The sequence below is a fragment of the Orbicella faveolata genome, unplaced genomic scaffold (genome assembly GCF_042242905.1).
Source record: "Orbicella faveolata isolate gen_17 unplaced genomic scaffold, um_ofav_v1 contig_1, whole genome shotgun sequence".
Lineage (NCBI taxonomy): Eukaryota > Metazoa > Cnidaria > Anthozoa > Scleractinia > Merulinidae > Orbicella > Orbicella faveolata.
Window position 1 is genome coordinate 26460018 of NW_028301536.1, and position 20170 is coordinate 26480187.

The following is a 20170-nucleotide window of genomic DNA, read 5'->3' on the forward strand; positions in this document are numbered from 1 at the left end:
ATGAAGACCCCTGGGCTCTTTCACCGGCAAAAGTAACTGATTCAATTCAAATTTATGAAAATATTCTGACAGTAAACCTTGAGGCGTGAAGAATTAAGATAGACGATAAAGACTAACAACAGGAATTTGTCATGATGAATTCAAATAAACATAATATTCATATGTTTTAATTTTCAGTCGATTAAAAACGACTTCTTATCATGAAGTACAAACACGGTCAGTCAGATACTCCGCAGGTGACAAGAAAACTCAAAAGCTCAAACTAGGTGTTGTGATTCCTTTTTTAAAATTTCTTTTTTAAAATTCTGGCGATTAGAGGATCATTCACAGTCAGCTCTCGGTTAGGAACATGTGATGACCAGCGTGTAGTTTCCAGGTCTTGCCCCTTTTTTTTTCACACGCAACAAGAAGACTAGTAGTGCAGATTTCTTCAGCAAAAGCAATACGCGGTCTTTTTTTCCTTTTTTTACATTTAGCCTTCAACGTGATTGAGTGGCTTGAGTGACAATGTGATCACTCCTCTTTAAAAAGACCTTTACAATTGTCTTAAGACACAGTCGACAGCCACGTAGCTGAATTGATACGCCTGGAACACGAAACGAGTGAACTGCAGTGCTGGCATAAATATCCGGTGAGTACAATCAATGAATTTTGCGATTAAATGAAAAATAATTTTTTGTTACAATCGTTGAAAGGATATAGCAGAATTCATTGCAAAACAAAATATTCGCCATTTCGAGGAGGCACTCGAGTTAAGTAAATCAAATTTACTCTTTAATGTGAAATAAAAAAGGAATAGAAAAGAAAACGCACAAGTTATTTGCCATTACGATGAGTTACACTTTACGGAAACCAACTACTTGACACTTCCGTCCATAGAGCTCTTATGTCAAGATGAACAAGGACTAACAATGGCGCTGGATATATGATTGATATTATCCTCTTCTTCCACGGATATTCTCTTTTATTACGTCTTATTCATAATCATGAATCTGAGTTTGACTTTAGTTGTAATAAGCTTAAGCGTTTTAGGGAAATTTAAGTCCCTGCCTCAAGTTCATCAAGAAACACAGAGTTAACATCTTATGATAACGCGAGAACTTAATTTCGCAAAAATGGACGAGGCAAATTTTGCCAACTTTAATTTCGGGATTTGGCATAAAAATCATGTTGAAAGGGACCAGCAAATTTCTCGCTAATTTACGAACTACTGCTCCGTGTTAACAGAAGACCAGTCTTAAAATCAACGCAACACATTTTGAGGTCATAGTTGACTATAACTTACAACATTGAACAGAACCTCAACAACTCAAAATTTGAAACAGGTTGAAATGTTTGTCAGCGACAAAGGACAGCGTCATAGACATAGGTCAGCGTTTATGATCATGTAACCTGCGTAACAGGCGTTTCCAAAAAACCTCGCGGAGGGAACGAAACTGCAAGTGAGTGAACCTTCTCGCTCATCCCCTCCCCACTTCTCCCCAATTTTTTGCTCACCCCAGGCGCGCTTTTTCGCTCGCCCGCTTGCTTGCTCGCTTGTTCGATCTCTCCGCCTGGAAAAGTAAAGGAAACGGCTGCTACGCAGGCTAGTGATCATGCCTTTTCTCCGTTAAGCGAAACAGGAAAAAAACGGGTATGAACACGGCGAATCTTTGATACAGCAAGGTATTAAAATTTTAGTCATTAATGTTCGCGGTAACCTTTTTTTTTTCGCAGGTCGTTCGGGTAAACCACTGTCTGCGAAAATCAGGGCAAGCACTTATAAGGTATCTATTTCGAAGTTCTCTCAGTTTAAGGAAGAAACGGTGAATTAAACTAATACTAAAATATTTAGAGTACATATTGCTAGGAACGCTTTATTGGTAATGGTATTTCAAAATTTAATTTGACTTTCCTAAGCAGGCAAAACAAATATAGGAAGTTGTAATGATGTTACTTTTCACGCCATAAGAACTCTGTGCTTTTAAGGGCTAGTTGATCTAAAAGCAGATTAGTCTGTGAACAGGCTCCCGGTTGGGTTTAGTGCGAGCTAGCCGAGTGTGGTTTTTTTGTGGTCTACGATGAGCGGGGTGAGCCGAAAGCGCTCTGGTGACGAGAGAAAGCGTCCCCCCTCCCACTAGTGCTCTTCGCTCGCGGATTCCTTATTTCACGCTAAACAGCTCGCTTCGCTCGCCGAATATTTTTTCCGCCCTCGCTGGGGACCTGTTCGCAGGCTAAAAGCAGACGTGAATACAAATACAACAGCAATTGGGCTAGAAGACTGCAGGAGGAAAACCGAATTTACCTTTAAAAAGAAAGAGGCCACTCGCCGGTCATAACAGGAACACCCAGTGAAAATAAATTCACCTTTTAATCTGTCTTGAGCCAAAACACAACGAAAACGTGACACATCGAGCACCACAGTAGGTAAGACAAGTGACATTTCCCCTACTTTCACCTAAAGTGTCCCTGAATATGAAAGCAATCAACAGTTGCATATATACACCATCTGTTAGTCAATTTATTATGTCGACCAGTAACACGAAGGCCCAGTCAATTTTGCCTCAGAAATCAAAGACACCTTGAGCTTATACGAATATAAAGTCCTCATCCGTCAGTATAGCTTCCGAGATCGATTTAACCGAACTTACTCACGTTCTTGTTTGCGGGGAAGTCGCGCTCCTTGGGGTTAAGTAAGTATTTTAATTCATCTCTTGTTTGTACATGTTTTTCTGCTAAGAGTGCTGAATATTCCTCATCGCACCAAACAAAGCAAAACCCCGGGCAAAAACCTGATGTTCGCATAGTTCCATGAACAAAAAGAAAACTGGCCGTAAATTTGTGATTCCCATACTGTCGCCTTCCGCGTTTCTAAAAAGAGAAGGCTCCTGAACTGCCGAAATTTAACTATATAGTCTCAAAAATCACTTAATTTAGGGACTTGTATCTTCACTTGGTAGCCTTACAAGGCTGATACATATTAAGTGAAGTATTTTCATTAGCTAGTTTGTCACTTTTAAAAATGTTTACTGGGAATGGCTGGGGAGGGAATCATTAGCAGACATTCAAGAACAGCTCTGAGGTCCTACAGATATTATTTAATTTGTGATTCTCGTGAGTAGATTTAAAGAGTCTGAAGTGCTATGGAATAGAAAACAAACTTCTAACGAATGTATTTAAATTGTGTGGGTTGAAAATCACCTGGATGTTAAGCTTAGTAACATCCTGGTTAAGTCAAGAGTCAAGATCTGTCAATGCAGTATTAAGGGATACCACTGAGTTTAGCTGAACGTGTAGCCGCGAGAATACGTTCTAAGATTAGTGGAAAACTATATTCATCTGACCATACAGATATCCTTTTGTAACCTTGCTGTGATCGGCAGTTTAAGAAGTAAGTAATAGAATACGGTAATAGATTACACTTTTCATACTAAGAACCAAATTTTCTTTCTTCTTTCCATATTCAGTTCTTATGCGCTAATTACCAGTAGCTAGGCTCATATTTGGTGCCACTATGTCTCTCTACTATTTTATTAAACATTTTCACTGCACAAACGATTGCCGACTTTTCCGGCTGATGTAAATAAAGCTTACACAACTTAATCTTCATAAGTTTGATAAGAAGCTAAGGGCTTCTAATTAAACTGTTTGAATACAGTAATAACAAAGTTCAACAAAACTTTAAAACAAACCCAATGTTACCTTATACAATTTATATGTTTGATTCGAGAGTATAGTTTGCTCTTGTTTCTGCTGAGCATACTACGTGCTGAGGTATATGCACACTTCCCGCCAAATTAGTCGCGTGGTATCTTTGTATGAAACGGTTCCGGTTTTCTTTGAAGTTTTTGAAGATGCCGAAAGATCTGTTATGAACAAAGTGAATTTTTGCAGTCTTCATCAAATTGCCCGTACCGCCCTTTCAATTTCTTCCTCGTGTCTAGAAATTTCCATTCAAAAAATGCAACCACTGCGCCAGTGATTTTGACGTTCTTTACTGATACAAGAAATTTACAAGAAATTTCATGGGCTGTTTTAGAACATCGTGACGTCTAGTCAGGGCGTTACGTGATCTCGCGACATCTCGTAACGTAATCTAGAAAATTTCGCTAACTTCAACCTGCAATAGCGTAATGTTTAATTATAAAGCAAATTAGCTTGCGAATACTGCAACCTCTCATCGCTCCCGGCCGATTTGACTAAAATTAGTCTGTATTATACGTTCAATGCAACTATTATCGCATTTGCAAATTCCACCAATTAAGCCATAATAGATCAAGTTTCAATTTTTTTCAGACAAAGTGCTCCCTAGGAAATGACCTGTCTTTAGTAGCGGCATTATAAGCTGAAACTGTTAGCGCTCCTCTTTAAAATAAATCAAATACCAACGCAAATTGAGCGGAAATTAAGCTCAGACTATTTGCAAAGTGGTCGGCAAAAGCTTTCAGTTTTGTTTATCTTATATGTTTTGTTTCCTTCAGATTATATTGTTTTCTAGATCTTTCACACTTGGTGTACAATATAAAGTTTCTCGACTTCAATAAGCGGCTTTCATACAGTGTGTGATTTGCGGTTTAATGTGTTTCTTACACCGTAGCTCAAAGTGAAACAGATCTCCAAAGACGCTCTCCTTACATCAAAATCTATTCTACATATCTTAATGCTGAAATATTAACAGGTGCGAGGCTGATCAAAAGCATAAATGTCGAATCATTTGTCAGTCATCAGAAGACTGCCAAGCTCGCCATTTCTTCCATAAGATGGTTTAGTGCATAAAACGCCAGCACTTTAGAGTTGGACGGTACACTGCATGGAAACTACTGAAACGGTTATGCTGATAAATAGCACATTAAAACCAGTATTAACAGTACAATTTCCCGGAGTGATAACCCAGTGCAGTCGACAACTTGGCAACTCCAGTTACACTATTAAAAGTAATTAAACAAGCGGAGTTCACCTCGAGGAAGTCAGTATTTGTATTCTGCAGAATAATTTTACTTGTAAATTTTGAAACAGATATGCCGTTTTCGGAGGGCTGCCATGAGGAGGATATTCCTCGGTACATTTCATGGTCTTCTGTTGCTATTAGCAGTGTTCTGTGCATCATAACTGTACCAGGTAATCTGCTGACGTGCATTGCGATCATTAAAGATCCTTACAAAGACTTACGAACGCCTTTCAACTATTTTGTAATCAACTTGGCTGCCGCTGATTTGATCGTTGGCTGTGTAACCGAGCCTGCCTTTATCATTTATCACATCAAGAAAGCCGTAAAAGGACAAAAGTTGCAGGTGCTCTGGATATTTCACTTGACGTATTTCATGTCACTTACGGCCTCACTTCTGAGCCTGTCAGCCTTGACAGTGGACCGCTGCCTGACGATTACGTCACCTTTTCACCGAAGGCTCAAGCAAAGGCACGGATATCTGACCTCTGCTGTTATTTGGTGCGTGTCGTTCAGCGTTCCCTTGATTTACCTTGTGGTAGAATTTTACGTGTTCTTGTTTGTATTCGCTAATACGGCAACGCTGGTAGTTTTTGTTATTCTCGTTATTTCTCACAAACGTATTGCAAAGACAATGCAAGATCACGTGCGGCATTGGGATTCAGCACACAATAATGACATAAAACGAAGAGCCCTAGCGACGGAGAGGCAAATCACCAGATCTTTCATGATGATGTTGACGCTTTTCTGCTCCGCTGTGTTCCCATCATGCATCATTACATATGTCATAGGTTTCTGTACTACGTGCTCTTGTGACGTCATTAACACTTTGCGTGATGTTTACTTTATTTTGCCAATGGTGATTTCAGCCACCAATCATTTGCTTTACTCTATGAGAATGAGGAATTTTCGCAGAGCGTTTTCATTGTTATTCAAGACCTCTGTTTTGCAAGCCAATCGCTCGAGACAATCCTATTGGGTGAAGAAAATTGCAGACGAAAACGAGGAGAAAGGTGCTAAGAAAACAACGAGGATGGAAAGCTTGCCATCGCACGCGAATTATAAAATTAAACGCCTGCGTTTTAAAATGATGGACTCGAACTGAACGAAATAGCGAGAAGCTAGCAGGTAGAAGTGGAGATAGTATCAAATGGACACATAACCAAACAATTTTGTGAACCTCAGGTGAAAGAAGTAAAAAATACTGATTTTTTTTCACAAACTAGAAAACTAGGAAGATCTTTGAAAAAAAAATGGTAAAGAAATTCGGCCATTGCTCTGAGTAAACTCAGATTCAGGTCTGGTCATGTCTTCTTTCGCATTAAGATGCATCTTGATGTATGTATGTATGTATGTATGTATGTATGTATGTATTCAGTGAGCGCGCTACTAATTCAATACACAGTTTTGTGGATAGTTTAAAAAAGGAACGCCGGGCTTTTCACTCCCTAATTTTAAAGTTCAAGTAAATGGAACAAATATACATTCATTTTGCTGGCATGTGGAAATATCACATTGCCTTTCTTTCGTTATGCTGACGATTGTAAGAAAGAATAATTTGCTTATCTTTTGCTTGACTGAAAATATTCTCGACTAGTGTGATGAGATTTGAGGCTGAAGCACAGCAAACTGGACTAAGCTGGAACAACTGGAAAGTGTTACCAATGGTTATTATAACATAGATTGTGAGCAGCGTAGTAGTGTGCGCTTGTTAACGTATTGACGGCCGCTTCTTGGCGTTTTCAAAGTTCCTGTGAAGATGACTTAGATAAAGTTTTGAACGACCAGTAGATTTATACTAAAACAATTAGATTATTCGCTCTCGATTTCTATGCGTGATAGTTAACTCAGGCTGCGCCCTCGTCAACTATCACGCGATAGAAATCTCGAGCTCATAATCTAATTGTTTAACGAATGCACTTGGGAAGTTTGCTAAGCACTCAAGAAGCTAGATTGTGAGCAGCGTAGTAGTGTGCGCTTGTTAACGTATTGACGGCCGCTTCTTGGCGTTTTCAAAGTGCCTCTATCTATGTTCGGAAAAGAAAACTACTTTGAATTAAAAGTTAATGAAAATCTTAGTCCAAGAATCTTCCCAATCAACTCAAGTCATGTGTCTACAGCGCCAAATTTTCCTCATGCCAAGGCTTCGCTGGCTAGTAGGGACGGGCGGCTCTAGGGACAGCAATGGTTTTGTACTACGTGATCTCGAGACCGAAATTATGATTATCACAATTTCTTACTTGCCTCTTAAGTTATGATAATCATAATTTCGCGGCACGCATATTGCACATCAAGAAGTCTGCGGAAGACCTTAGTTAACATGGACCTAAAGCAGATTGCACATTTTTTTTTATTTCCGCACGCACAAAAAGCACTACTTACATTTTATTACATAAATTACCTACTTGCGCGAAATACCCTACTTACATCACGTTGTATTACTTACATTATGGTAGTTACACTGCTCTTACAGTACAACATTTTCACAAGATTACACACTTATTTTTACATGAAGGTTATTCCACACAGATTTTTGTTTTTATGCTCAAGCAAACCTGAGTGAAACTAACCACAAGCAAACGAACCGCTGGCACACCTGAGTGGAACGAACCGCAAGCAAACCTGAGTGGAACTAACCAGAAGCAAACTTGAGTGGAACTGTCCGAGTGGAATTAACCGGAAGCAAGCCTGAGTGAAATTAACCGGAAGGAAACCTGAGTGAAATTAATTGCAAGCAAACCTGAGTAGAACTAACCGCAAGCAAACCTGAGTGGACCTAACCGCATGCAAATGCATACAGCGAAATTATGACAATCATAACTTTACAGACAAATAAGAAATTGTTATAATCATACATTTGTTTTTTCTCGAGAGCACGTAGTTTTGTACCCGAACTTTTAAGGAAGTAGTTTCCAGTTCAGGTTTTCCGCCATAGCTCTTACGAGAAAATCCTCAGTTTTAACAAAGAACAAACCCCATTAGTTCAGTAGGTATATTTTGGCTTTTATCCATGTCTTGTAATAACAGTGCTATGTGCCAAATGTCAATTACTTTACGTCATTGTTCTGGTTTCAGCTGTTAAGATGAGGCCATGTCCCACTTCCTACTCTTGATTAGTCGGTTACAAAAGAAACCGACAAGAAATTTTTGGTTTTAATAAATGTAATAAGTGGACCGGTAATTGAGTTTGTTACCGCTTATTAGAATACAAACTGACTTTCGCCAATAACATCTTGCACATAACAAAGGGTTCTTGGAATCACACTGTTTGTAATGTTCGACAAGCAGGACAAGTTGAATGGTATTCACATCTAGTTCACAGCATCGGACCTCGATATTGAAAATCACCTGTATGTTCTCATATTTTCCACTCTTCCAAAAATAACATGTAAATATGGTATGTAAACGATAACTGACATGTCTAGGTTTGTTTAGTCGTAAACAGACAGAGTAAATATACTGATGTTATTTGCTCGAAAACTGAAACTAAAACATCTCAATTTTCCTTCGAGAAATAACTTTTCAAATTTGCTTTCTTCCGACGGAAAATTTAAATTGTTCTTAAAAAAGATTAATTGTCTTTCTACGGTGTCTCCAGTTTTTATTGTGTTTGCCAGCAATTGACGAGATGTTTTAAACCTTGTTCGGTTTTCATTTGTTACTTTGACATTGTTTTGACATTTTCCTGTGGCATAAATTGATTAAAAGCGCCCAGATTTTGTTAACCAGTTTTGCTTAATTTGTAGGAAGTTTTCGACGATTGATGATGTTATTCACGTCTTTTCAAGACCTTTAGCCTGATCTCGTCACTTCGCTGGACATGAATTGAGTATCACTTAAAACGTGACGTTATCTAGGAAATAGAGTATTTGATACAGCTGAAAGTCAGAGAAGTAGACATCGTTACTGACGGAGGATACGAGCTGAGCGTGGAGGTTGAAGTCGTCGCTGACAACAATGTCGTTTGGAAGCTCTCTGTGTGAAGGTGAGAGAGCACCATTTGAGTTATCAGTGACAACCGCAACCTTGTCAGTGATCTTGTTAGTTGTGACAGTACCAGGGAACATCTTAATATGCTGGGCCATCGTTAAAGACCCTAACAAAGAACTCAGATCGTCATTCAACTACTTGGTCCTTAACCTTGCCATCGCTGATCTCATCACTGGTGTTATCACGGAGCCTTCATTTGTCGTGTTTCATGTCAGAGAAGCTTTAAGGTATGAGGTCATGAACCGCGTCGGGATCGTTCATGTTCCTTATTTCATCACTTGTACTGCATCAATGCTCAGTATAGCGGCCCTGGCCACTGAAAGATATCTCACTGTTACTTCAACTTACAGAAGAACGTACTCGCGATCAAGAGCAGTTTGGACATCCGTTGGCATATGGATGTTTTCTATTGCTGCTTCGTTTATTTACTTTGCAACCGGTTTCTACACTTTTGTCTTCGTGTTTGCCAACACGACTGTGATCGCTACACTTGTCATCATAACTTTTGCCTATATTCGAATCTACCAAAGCCTGCACACCCATATCGAGCATGGTGAAACGACACGCGGCGATCGAATGATGGAGCGGAGATTAAAATACGAGAAGAAAGCCACCAGATCTTTCATTTTTGTCCTCTTCGTTTTCATTTGTTGCAATGTTTCTTCCTGTGTCATGATTTACGTCATTCTGTTCTGTGACGTATGTGCCTGTGACGTCATTCATTGGCTGCGGGATTTTCAGTTTTTAATGGCTCTTGTCAACTGTTCAGCCAATCAGTTTCTCTATGCATGGCGCATGCCCAGTTTCACCAGAGCCTTCAAAGTACTATTGACTGTCAAGGGAGCTCGGGTTGGAAGTGGTCAGTTGTCCCCGATTACGGACAGGACTCATTCTGGCACTGAGAGTATATCAGTTCAACACAAAGTGAAAAGCAGTGTGGTGTGATTATAACTGTAGCGCTGTTTTCCCACTGTAAAACAGAGCTGCCAACAAAAGTGCAGTTACAGAAATTCCCCACTCGAAGTTATTGGAACGGAAAGGAGGCGTAATTTGAGTACACATTCCAAGCAATGAAAATCTTTCGATCTACAAGGATGGGTCACGTGATGCAAGTGGTAAACTTACTACCAGGGCTAAGAGTTCTTGGAAAGGGGGGTGGAGGGGGGGAGGGAGGGGCAATCAGGCCGGCTCAGCAAGGAAGTTTTGGTTTTGTTAGCAGTTTGTATCCAGGGACTGACGGCTGGAGGTTAATAGACGTTGGTCGCAATCCTTTAACTCGACAATCTTTTTAAATTAACTGATTTTCTCTGTCTTCACTACCTTGCGTGACGCGCTTGGTCTGAATTGAGGGATCCTGGCGATTGTGTAGTAATGTTGAAAGGACCGTATGAAATCCCATTGGTTCAGTAATCATACAAGCCATTAACAAAATCGGACTTATCATCATCATTTTCAGTGATACGCCGAAGGGAGCTACAAAAACTAGTAGGCCGCAGTTGTTCAAAGGGTGGAAAACGCTATCCACTGGATAAATGGCTATCCAGCGAATAAGTGTTGACAAAACAAACCGCGCTATCCGCTGGATAGTGATTTATCCGGAAGATATATCCACTTTTTGAACATCTGTATGGGTCCAGACGTCGAGTCCGACTTGTTTCATCACATGTACGATTACAGACCAAAGTTGCTTTGGTACAGTCGAATTGGTTTCATTTTAAGTCTTTTACTCTTTTCAGATATTCTAAATTAAAGTTATTAATGAATACTTTACTTGTAATATAGAGACAGCAATTTCGCGAGGTTTGCATGGTTGCACCAGGATATGAAAAGAAATGTGTTCAGTACTGGTTCCACTTAGGTGTTCTGATCAATAACTACCAAGGCGGAGGCTAGAAGGGCGCGACCATCGTTTTTAAACAAATTAATTTTGTTGCATATTGACTGCAGAAAATCTTTGGGTCATGTCACAGCAGTTCTTGTGATGTCTCCAATGAATGGCTCTATACACTTTAAGGGAACAATAGATCAAACAACAGAAACAATGCCCCTAGCCCTAAAACAATGACAGCTGCTACAATAATGAAACAACGGCAGCTTACGAGAGCTGCTACACTTTTAAAGTCTTTAAGATGCCTAGCGTAAAGTACCAAGGGGTCACTGTTCTATTCCATAGCATTAAGCTTAAGTTTTAAAATGAATATTTCCAAATATTATAATATAGCAATATTACTTGATGGGACGCCTTCTTGTTGTGGCTAATAACGTGCTATAAATAATATGTTACATAGTCATTGAAATAGCTTAAAGTATAAAGACAATAGCTTTAATCAGAAACTCATAAGGGGGGTGTAATGTGTCATATGGATTCTACTTTACCGATTGTTTTATTTATTTTCAATAAATTTAAGGTTCGCTCTCATTTATTTCATGCCACCAGTTTTCTGGGACAAATTACCTGAATTCAAACAAAAGTGGCAACGTTAGCATAACAAGAAAATGAGCTGATATATCTTTTCCTCTGATCATGTATTCCGAAGATAATGCATGACCAGTGTCATATTGTCGAGAGGAAAGGAAAGAGGTACTTAACGTCGTGCAAAATCCCTTACGAGTTCCTGATCTAATCTTACAACCATATTTAATACAAGAAAAGCTGTGCCTTTGATAGATGTGATAGGTTTCGGACTACCTGCGGAGACTTCTAAGTCTTATTCCAGCAGCTATTAACAGCACGTCAGAGCTTCGAATACTAATCGTTTCAAGTCAGGTCGCGTTTTCTGAATAATTGTAACATTACGTAATATAAAATGGAACAACAAAAGTAGTAATGAGCCTATCTATTGTACTTCAGTGACTGCCTTTTCTGTAAAGGATTTACGAATATTACTTCTAGATAATGTAAATAAATCATGAAGTACAAAAAATTAAATAAATCATGAAGTGAAAAATAAAAGTAAATGAAATATCGCGTGTTCCCACTAACACAAGAGAAGAAATCATAAAACCCCCAATTAGTACCAATTAAATAACAACTGCTGGTCGTGTGATTGATCAGCACGGGAAACTCACATTTACGTTTGTTTCGTATGAAAGCCATTAACATTTACAACAAAACTGGTTGAACACTCGAAAAAAGAAACGAGAACATAAGTTTGACGAGTAAAATAAGGTTTCAACTGAAGACACTTACTCAATTTTTCAGAACGGGACACTAATATTTCGAGGCCTCATGCAGGCAAGTTTAATAACGTTTTTACCTGAGAAATAGCAATTTCAATTACCAAAGGACAAGCACTCAGCACTGAGCTTACGTATGCAGAGGGCGCAAGATGATTTGTGACTTCGAGAACACTAATGCCATTCATGATCGAACACTAAATAATATCGGAATTCTTCGGAAAACTTCACGAAGATTTGCCGAATGCGGCGCTTGTTAACCTGACTCTAATATTACTCGTGTATTACTCGACGATTGTAATTTTTTAATCGCCTGTTTTGTTTTTAAGTGTCTTAATCTGTACCGTAGTTATACAATTAATGGAACCTTTTTTGTGCAGCATTTGGGTTATTATTGTTAATGTTCCGGTTTAATTATTGAGTCGCATTTAGTACGAATCATATTGGCCATTTAAACACAAAAACAGTAACAATAGTCCTGAGACATTTACACCTGCTTTATATTTTTCTCAGAGTCAATTTCAAAATAAACAAAAGAGCCGGCTTACAAACGGTGAGACTAACAAGAAACACAGAACAACATTCGACAAACTAAGGACAAAATTATGCTATCGATTGCCTTAATTTAAAACTAATACCACGCCATGGCGTGCTAGTCAACAAGTTTCCTGTGAGAGATAACAAATGTCTACTAGAAAACGATGATTAAAACGCGAGGTTTTAGGAGCCGAGGGCATTACGCTTAATGCTTTTTCCCATCGTAAGAGCTGATAAAAGCGCACCAAAGATGCTCTCCTCTTTTCCAACTACGTCTGTGAATTCGTCGTCAATCTCGAATCCGTCTTCCTCTGTAAATTCAGCGCAATCCCCGGTGGAATATCTCCAATTTGATGAACATGGAAGAAGTCCTCAGTTTTCCAGCTCTTTCTCGATCCGCGCCATTTTGTCTTCATCGTCGAACTCTCCTCCCCAGGCACAATCCTTTCCTTCTTATGGTCAACTGCTGCTGACTGGAGATGTTGGTTCTTTTGATCGTTCAGTCCCATTTCCTCATCATCATTGCTGTCATCAGGGAGTATGCGCTGTTAACTGGCAAGCAGATAAAGGTATGTCCGTAAAATTGTCATAAATACACCATTAACTTTTAGCGCAACAATTGATGACTTAACGCGTATATTACACAAGACTGTTTACAACTGTCAAAGTTTGGTTTATACCTCTTACTAACCGAGTTCGAGGGCTGTAATGTAAGTTTTTTTTTCTGCGAAGCGCGAGGGCCATAAATCGAAGGGGAAAAACGAGGATCCGTAACTTAGAATACGGACCGAGAAGATGAGGTTGGTAAGATATTTATTATATCTCTACGGGTTCGAGAACGATTTCTATTCACGCGGAACGGCTTGAAATTTCTGACGTACCTCGTGATAGTTGACGAGGGCGTAGCCCGGATAGAAATCAAGAGCGAATAATCTAATTGTTTTAGTATAAATCTACTAGCCGTTCAAAACGTTATCTTCATGCTCTTAGCAGACACCTCGAAAACGCAAAGAAGCGGCCGTCATTTTGTTAACAAGCGCACGCTGCTACGCTACTCACTATCAACTAAACAATTAGACCCGTAGCCCTTACGGGCCAAGGGTCTCATTCTTTTAGTATCACCCGACTAGTCGGACAGAAAAGGCAATGATAAAGTTAGTAAATGCAAGTTTAAAAAAATATTTTTTTGAGAATAAAACGAAACAAAGCGTCACGCTCACGCTCGATTGCGCCAATTTCGCTACTCGAGGACTATTACTAATAGTCCTAATTAAAATGCAGGAAATCCTCCAATTAAAATGCAGGATTTGCATTAGTCCACTAGTTCGGTGATACTAATTAACAATTAGATTATGAGCTCCAGATTTCTATGAGGTGATAATCGGCCTATTCAACTATCACCTCATAGAAATCGAGAGCGAATAATCTAATTGTTTTAGTAGAATTCTAACTGAAATTTACTTCAAATAAGGGTTTTCAATTATTTTCTTGACGTACTATTAAACTTTGCGCCTGAAAAAGATCGCTCGGATTGACTTGTCATTTAAAATTGAAGTTGTGTGCTCGCGCGCATCAGTTTTTTCAATAATTTCAACTTTTTTAAAAGTCAAGAAACCGTAAATGTCCTTCCTTTAGACTTGTCGGGAATTTAATTATCCATTTGTATCGAAATTTTCCTCCAAAACTTCGGAAGAACGAAAAAACGTCATCATTTCCTAGACGACCTCCAGCCACTGCACACTAATGGCCGATAGTGTTCAATGGCTCAGCCAATCAGATTACAGCATTTGCATTAGTATACTAGTAGAATTCTACTAATAAACGATTAGATTATAAGCTTGAGATTTCTATCACGTATAGAAATCGAGAGCGAATAATCTAATTGTTTTAGTATAAATCTACTAGTCGTTCAAATCCTTTTTTTAGACACTTCGAAAACGCCAAGAAGCTGCCGTAATTTTGTCAACAAGGGCACACTGCTACGCTGCTCACTATCTATTACGGAACAGATAGTGAGTAGCGTAGCTAATCAGAGAACGGCATTCGTGATAGAACGCTAGTAGGTAAAAAGTCTGCATACGAGCCAAGTGGCCCACCAGGCCGGAGCTTATCCCTGTTTCTGTAGCATGAAGCGACTAAGAGTATTTCTACTCCCCCCTGGATTGGATGCGAGTCCATCGCAGGGTTACCCCCAGCATTAAGTTCGCCGGTACCCATTTATACACCTGGGTGGAGAGAGGCACTGTAAGAGTAAAGTGTCTTGCCCAAGAACACAACACAATGTCCCCGGCCAGGGCTCGAATCCAGACCGCTCGATCCGGAGACGAGCGCACTAACCATGAGGCCACCGCGCCTCCCACAGAACGCTAGTAGATTTATACTAAAACAAAATAGTTTTAAACACAGTTATACTAAAGAAAAAGTTTCCGAATCCCTGAGAATTCCTTTAAGCCCTTAGTTCCAACCGACTATCGCAGACAGAATAGAAATCATGTAAATCAGCCTTATTGAGAGATTTGTTCTCCTTCTCCTTCGACCTTCATTTCTCAGTCTCTCAAAATATTCCCTTATCAGCAACTTGCTCTACACTACTGAAATTACAATTTCCTCTCATAATCACTGAGAAAAACGTTGTGGTGCAAAATTGTTGTAGATCATTTAAGAAAACAAAGTTAAAACGTAATTAAAACTGAATCAAACGATTGCTGCCACTATAGAGCCAGACATCAAACAAGATGAGAACAAGAAAAACGGGCGGAAATCTAGCAAGAGGTCACGAACCATTTTCACGCCTGCGCAGCTAGAGCGATTAGAGAGCACATTCACCAGACAGCAGTACGTGGCTGGAGAGGAGCGCAGAAAATTGGCTGCTGCACTGCATCTGACAGAAAAACATGTCAAGGTCTGGTTCCAAAACAGGAGAATTCGGTTTAGAAGACATGCGCATCAACAGTCAGACAACACCACAAAGAACTGAGTACAAGTTGAGTCCTTCGAATGCTACAAAATGTCTGTTTACGGAAACAGATTGCAACTATTGAAAGATTACTCCCTATTTAATCAAAAACCTCTTAATTGTTTATAGGCATCCCTATATGGGTGTTTTGTCTGATGATCTAGATTGGAGCAAACACGTATTGTCACAAAAGCTAACTCCGTCGTTGGTTTTGTAAAAAGAAACTTATATTGCTGCTCTAAAGTCACTAAACAGGTAGCTTATACCACACTCGTATGGCTACGTTTAGAATACGTATCAGTTGTGTGGGACCCTTACAGACAGGGGCAAGTAGATAAGAGTGAGGCAGGCACAGAGAGATTTCATTACAACTAGAATTCTTGTGTTTTGAAATACAATAATCATTCTCTCTGGAACAATTGAGTGAGAGAACGGTTCATTATTCGAGAAAATTCGGTCTAGCGGAATGTGGCAGTATTGCATCGCCTATACTTGTTTATTAAGAACGTTCTACACGCCTCACACGAAACCATTCTATTACCACGTTCATACAGCCAAGGGCACACTGTGACTGATACGTATACAGTTTTTTTTCCTAAGACTAAAAGACACTGGACCTGTATTCCATTTGCACTAAGAGCTCAGAGGTTTACAATTTCTTGAGAGCGTCTGTCTGAATAGTCTTGGCTGACCATAAAGTAGGCATGATACCATTATTGTTTACGGATTATTCATTTTTAATTCTTACTACAATTTGTGACTTTTTTGTTAAGTGTTAAGTCTCTTCTTGATACTGTTAAGGTGTTGAAGAGTATTAAAGTACCTGTGGAAGTCTGTATCCATTTCCCCTTAAACTGTTATTCAGCAGTAAGAATGAATCATATAAGGTACTGCAATGAAAGCAAAACATTTAAGTCCAATGCTAGATGAATGTGCATGTTTCCTTTGTTACAAGGGGAAATGAGTGCTCAGGTCAGAAGGTGAAATACACAATAGCTATTAAAGAGAAGCATTTTGAAACGTGGCGAGTGTCAGAGAAAGAACAAGACAAGATTAAAAATGCTAAGCTAGTCTTCCATTGTGCCATTAATCAAGTGGCTAGCAACAAAAAGAGTGAAATTTTGAAGATAGAACCCTCATTACTAGAGGAGCTCCGTCTCTACCCTCTGAAGTTAGGCTAGTGGAGGCCCACTCCCTCCAATCAGAGAGGAGGCCCTTTACTCCCTCCTCTCTACCCAGGAATGCCCACGGTGGCCCTGAGAGAAGGCCCACTCCCTCCTCTTTACCCACAGTCTGCATCCCCTTGGACTGTAGGTTTTGTTTTTCTTCACCCTCCAGGGCTTCAAGGGGCCAAATCATTTACTGAGCACTCTGTCACCCACTTCCCCATTCTCAGTCACACAAAGTTGTTGTTGTCCTTATTTCAAGAGGAAACAAGGGGAAGTTGATTAATAGAGGAACTTGAAGATGCGGGAGAAAGTAGTATAGGTGGCTCATGTGAGCGGTAACCAATCAGGAGCCGAAAAAGACAATAGGCTATTGTTTCGAGAACAATGGATTCTATTGTTCTCTAAATCCAAGAGGGCACCTTGAAAAATCAGACCAATTAGGAGGTGAATTGAAAATTCAAGATAGCAGCACCGGCTCAGACACACTGAGCAGCAGTGAAACCACAAAACCTGGAAACCAGGCCCCAGGTTCCCATAGAAAGGAGGATGAACGCAGGATTCCGTGTTTTGGTCGGAAAAATTGCCCACCAGACGCGAAGCCCTGGGACCGGTCTCACGAATTTCCGTGGTGACACAAATCACGCCAGGGTCACGCCAAAAATGTCACGCAATTTCAAACTCGATACTTACAGTGTCCTGTGGGCCTAAACGACAGAGGTCCGTCTGGCAAGCGGCCAGACTGAGAGACTTGGGTCCGAGTCTAGCCTACATACGGTGGTGCAAAGCATCATGGGACAATGAACTCATCGGGAACCAATCAGAATGAATTAACGTACCTACAGTGGTTGGCGTCCCCAGTCCCCCTCTCTTAAGGAGAGCACTAAACCAAACATTACACAATGTCAAATGTCACGAACTTTAATATCAAAACTTTTGTGCTAACATTAAAAGATATGACGTCATTGCCATGTTGATCGAGTAAAAAGATCGGTTTCTATTGTTGTCACACAATTTTTTAAATGAACTTTGATGTCCAAAACGTTTGCGCTAAAATTACAGAAAGCAGGTCATTGTGTCTCAAATAAAATAACACTATCAAAAAATGGAACAGAAATAATTTTACCTAGCGTAAATGCAACTCTTGACGAGTAATGAATAATAAGCGAAGGCAAAAATATATAGGGTAAAAGGTGAGAAGAAAAATAAAATATAATTGAAATGCTCCAAGTGGAAATGAATTGCTAAATTGTTATAAACAAGACAAAGAGTCTTATTCTTTATAACGTTTATTGAATAATAATAACTCCAAAGGGAGAGTTGATTACAATTTTAAGTCTTAACCGTCGGTATTACACAAAGTGTTGGGAACTAGACTCGTTTCCAGTTTCACAGAGTCTTGGCCCCTAGCCCCAAAACGCACGATATTCTGCCTTAGCTTTCTTTGCTTTTGGTCATGAAGTCTTCGCCTGATCCGTTCCTTATTCTTGGCATAATAACTTCTCCAATATTTGTTGATCCGTTCCCTGTTGTTTTTACAGTATTGTTTTCGGTAATTTCTGGTGTGCTCCTTGTTCTGTTGACAATAGGCTCTCTGTCTGCTGGCGAGTCGTTCCCTGTTGTTTTCATACCATCTTTTACGACGGGTTTTGAGAATTCCGACGTTCTCTGCACGATATCTCTTTTGTTGGGCCAGGATTCGCTCTCTGTTCCTTAAAAGGTAAAGGTAAAGTCTGCATGCGAGCCAAGTGGCCTATCAGGCCGGAGCTTATCCCGGTTTCTGTAGCATGAAGGGACTAGGAGTATTTCTACTCCACCCTGGATGGGATGCTAGTCCATCGCAGGGTTACCCCCAGCATTAAGTTCGCCGGTACCCATTTATATACCTGGGTGGAGAGAGGCACTGTGAGAGTAAAGTGTCTTGCCCAAGAACACAACACAATGTCCCTGGCCAGGGCTCACACTCAGACCGCTTGATCCGGAGACGAGCGCACTAACCATGAGGCCAGCGCGCCTCCCATGAACGATGGGTTTTGAGAATTCCGACGTTCTCTGCACGATATCTCTTTTGTTGGGCCAGGATTCGCTCTCTGTTCCTTGCATAATATTTTTTGTGGTAGGCCATTTTACAGACGACCTTCTGGTCATTCCCTGACAGTTGATTGGAGCAGTTCATCTTGCATGTGTGGCGTGTTACAAATAATGACTAAAACCCTGGAGTCACACACTCTTATAAGAGTCACATGGCTAATTCAGGTCACTTCTTCTACTTCCTCTTCGTCATCATCGTCGGGGAGTAACTTCTTTTTCATTAGTCTGCTTAACAGGAATTTCCGTTATGCCTACTTGGCTGCTTCGTCAAAATCCATGTCATCTTCCTCAATAAAGCGTCGAAGAGTCTTCATGACTTTATGGTGCATTTTAGATGCTCTAAGTAAGTCCTTCGTAGCCTTCTTCTACTTACAGGTAATAGGACGTTGAAAGCAGCATTTTTGGCATAGTTTTGGGATTTTCCCTTATCAGGAACTGCTGGACTTCTTTCAGGTAGGTTTCTTTGAGATCTTCCCTGACATTTTGACACAACAGACTCCATAGATCTGGTTCATCGTCGTCCGCTTCTTCTTCCTCTTCGGAGCTGCTACTATCCTCCTCTTCTTCCTGTTCCTCTTCAGGCTTCTCTTCTTCCACCTCCTCTTCCTCTTCTACGTTTTCATCACTGTTATCTTCTACTGGCCAAAAATATCTGTTGAATGATCATCCATGATTCTCGTCGACCTTCACCAAAGACAGCGTGCTTCAAATAAGCCGAGTCGATTAAGCTAATATTTAATATACCATTTTGGTCAAGGATCAGACATCCTTTCTCTTTCTTCGATGCCAGCGTGGGTATCCTTCATGTGTCACGAGGTGACTTAACACGCGCTTTCTGTCATCAATGGCAGGATGTAAATCCAGGACCGTGTACCCAAACGGTCGTTCGGTCACTTTTTGATAGACATCCATTATGTCTTGCCAGAAGGCTACGATGGAGTGGGCGTTCCTAGAAATACTCTTAGCATATTTCCCTGGTGGAAACATGTCTTGGCACAAGTACAACACGGTGATATTTTAATGATGAGAGTGTTTGGTGAATAAGTCTGGCAATGCTTTGTCCTCACCTCCCTCTGCCATCAGATCGTCTAATATGAGGAATCCACCCTTCGGAAACCATGACTTGTGATGGTCTGACTCTGGAATCTATTCATGAAATTGCACACAAGCGTCTTCCATGTCTCGGAATCCATCTTGCCACGCCCCTTAGCAATAGTGAATCGTAGGGGGAGGGTTTACAAACAATTCCTTTGAGTGATCCAAGAGTAACGATTTGGTAAAACAAGTCTTGCCACAACCAGAAGGACCCACAACCAAAACACTAGAGGG

General features: G+C 40.2%; 3 protein-coding genes across 3 annotated transcripts; all 3 read left to right on the forward strand.

Annotated features, from left to right (window-relative positions):
* Nucleotides 1-4279: 4279 nt before the first annotated feature.
* Nucleotides 4280-6376, forward strand: LOC110043636 (5-hydroxytryptamine receptor 2A-like). The gene has a single exon (XM_020749112.2). It carries the CDS (start codon nt 4998-5000, stop codon nt 6027-6029), a length of 1032 nt encoding a protein of 343 aa, XP_020604771.2. The 5' UTR covers nt 4280-4997; the 3' UTR covers nt 6030-6376.
* Nucleotides 6377-7229: 853 nt separating this feature from the next.
* On the forward strand, nt 7230-10082 carry LOC110043553 (uncharacterized). The gene has a single exon (XM_020749017.2). It carries the CDS (start codon nt 8882-8884, stop codon nt 9857-9859), a length of 978 nt encoding a protein of 325 aa, XP_020604676.1. The 5' UTR covers nt 7230-8881; the 3' UTR covers nt 9860-10082.
* A 2774-nt stretch (nt 10083-12856) lies between these two features.
* Nucleotides 12857-15605, forward strand: LOC149118557 (homeobox protein notochord-like). The gene is made up of 2 exons (XM_089282664.1): nt 12857-13197; nt 15346-15605. Exons 1-2 carry the CDS (start codon nt 12879-12881, stop codon nt 15603-15605), a joined length of 579 nt encoding a protein of 192 aa, XP_089138790.1. The 5' UTR covers nt 12857-12878.
* Nucleotides 15606-20170: the final 4565 nt, after the last annotated feature.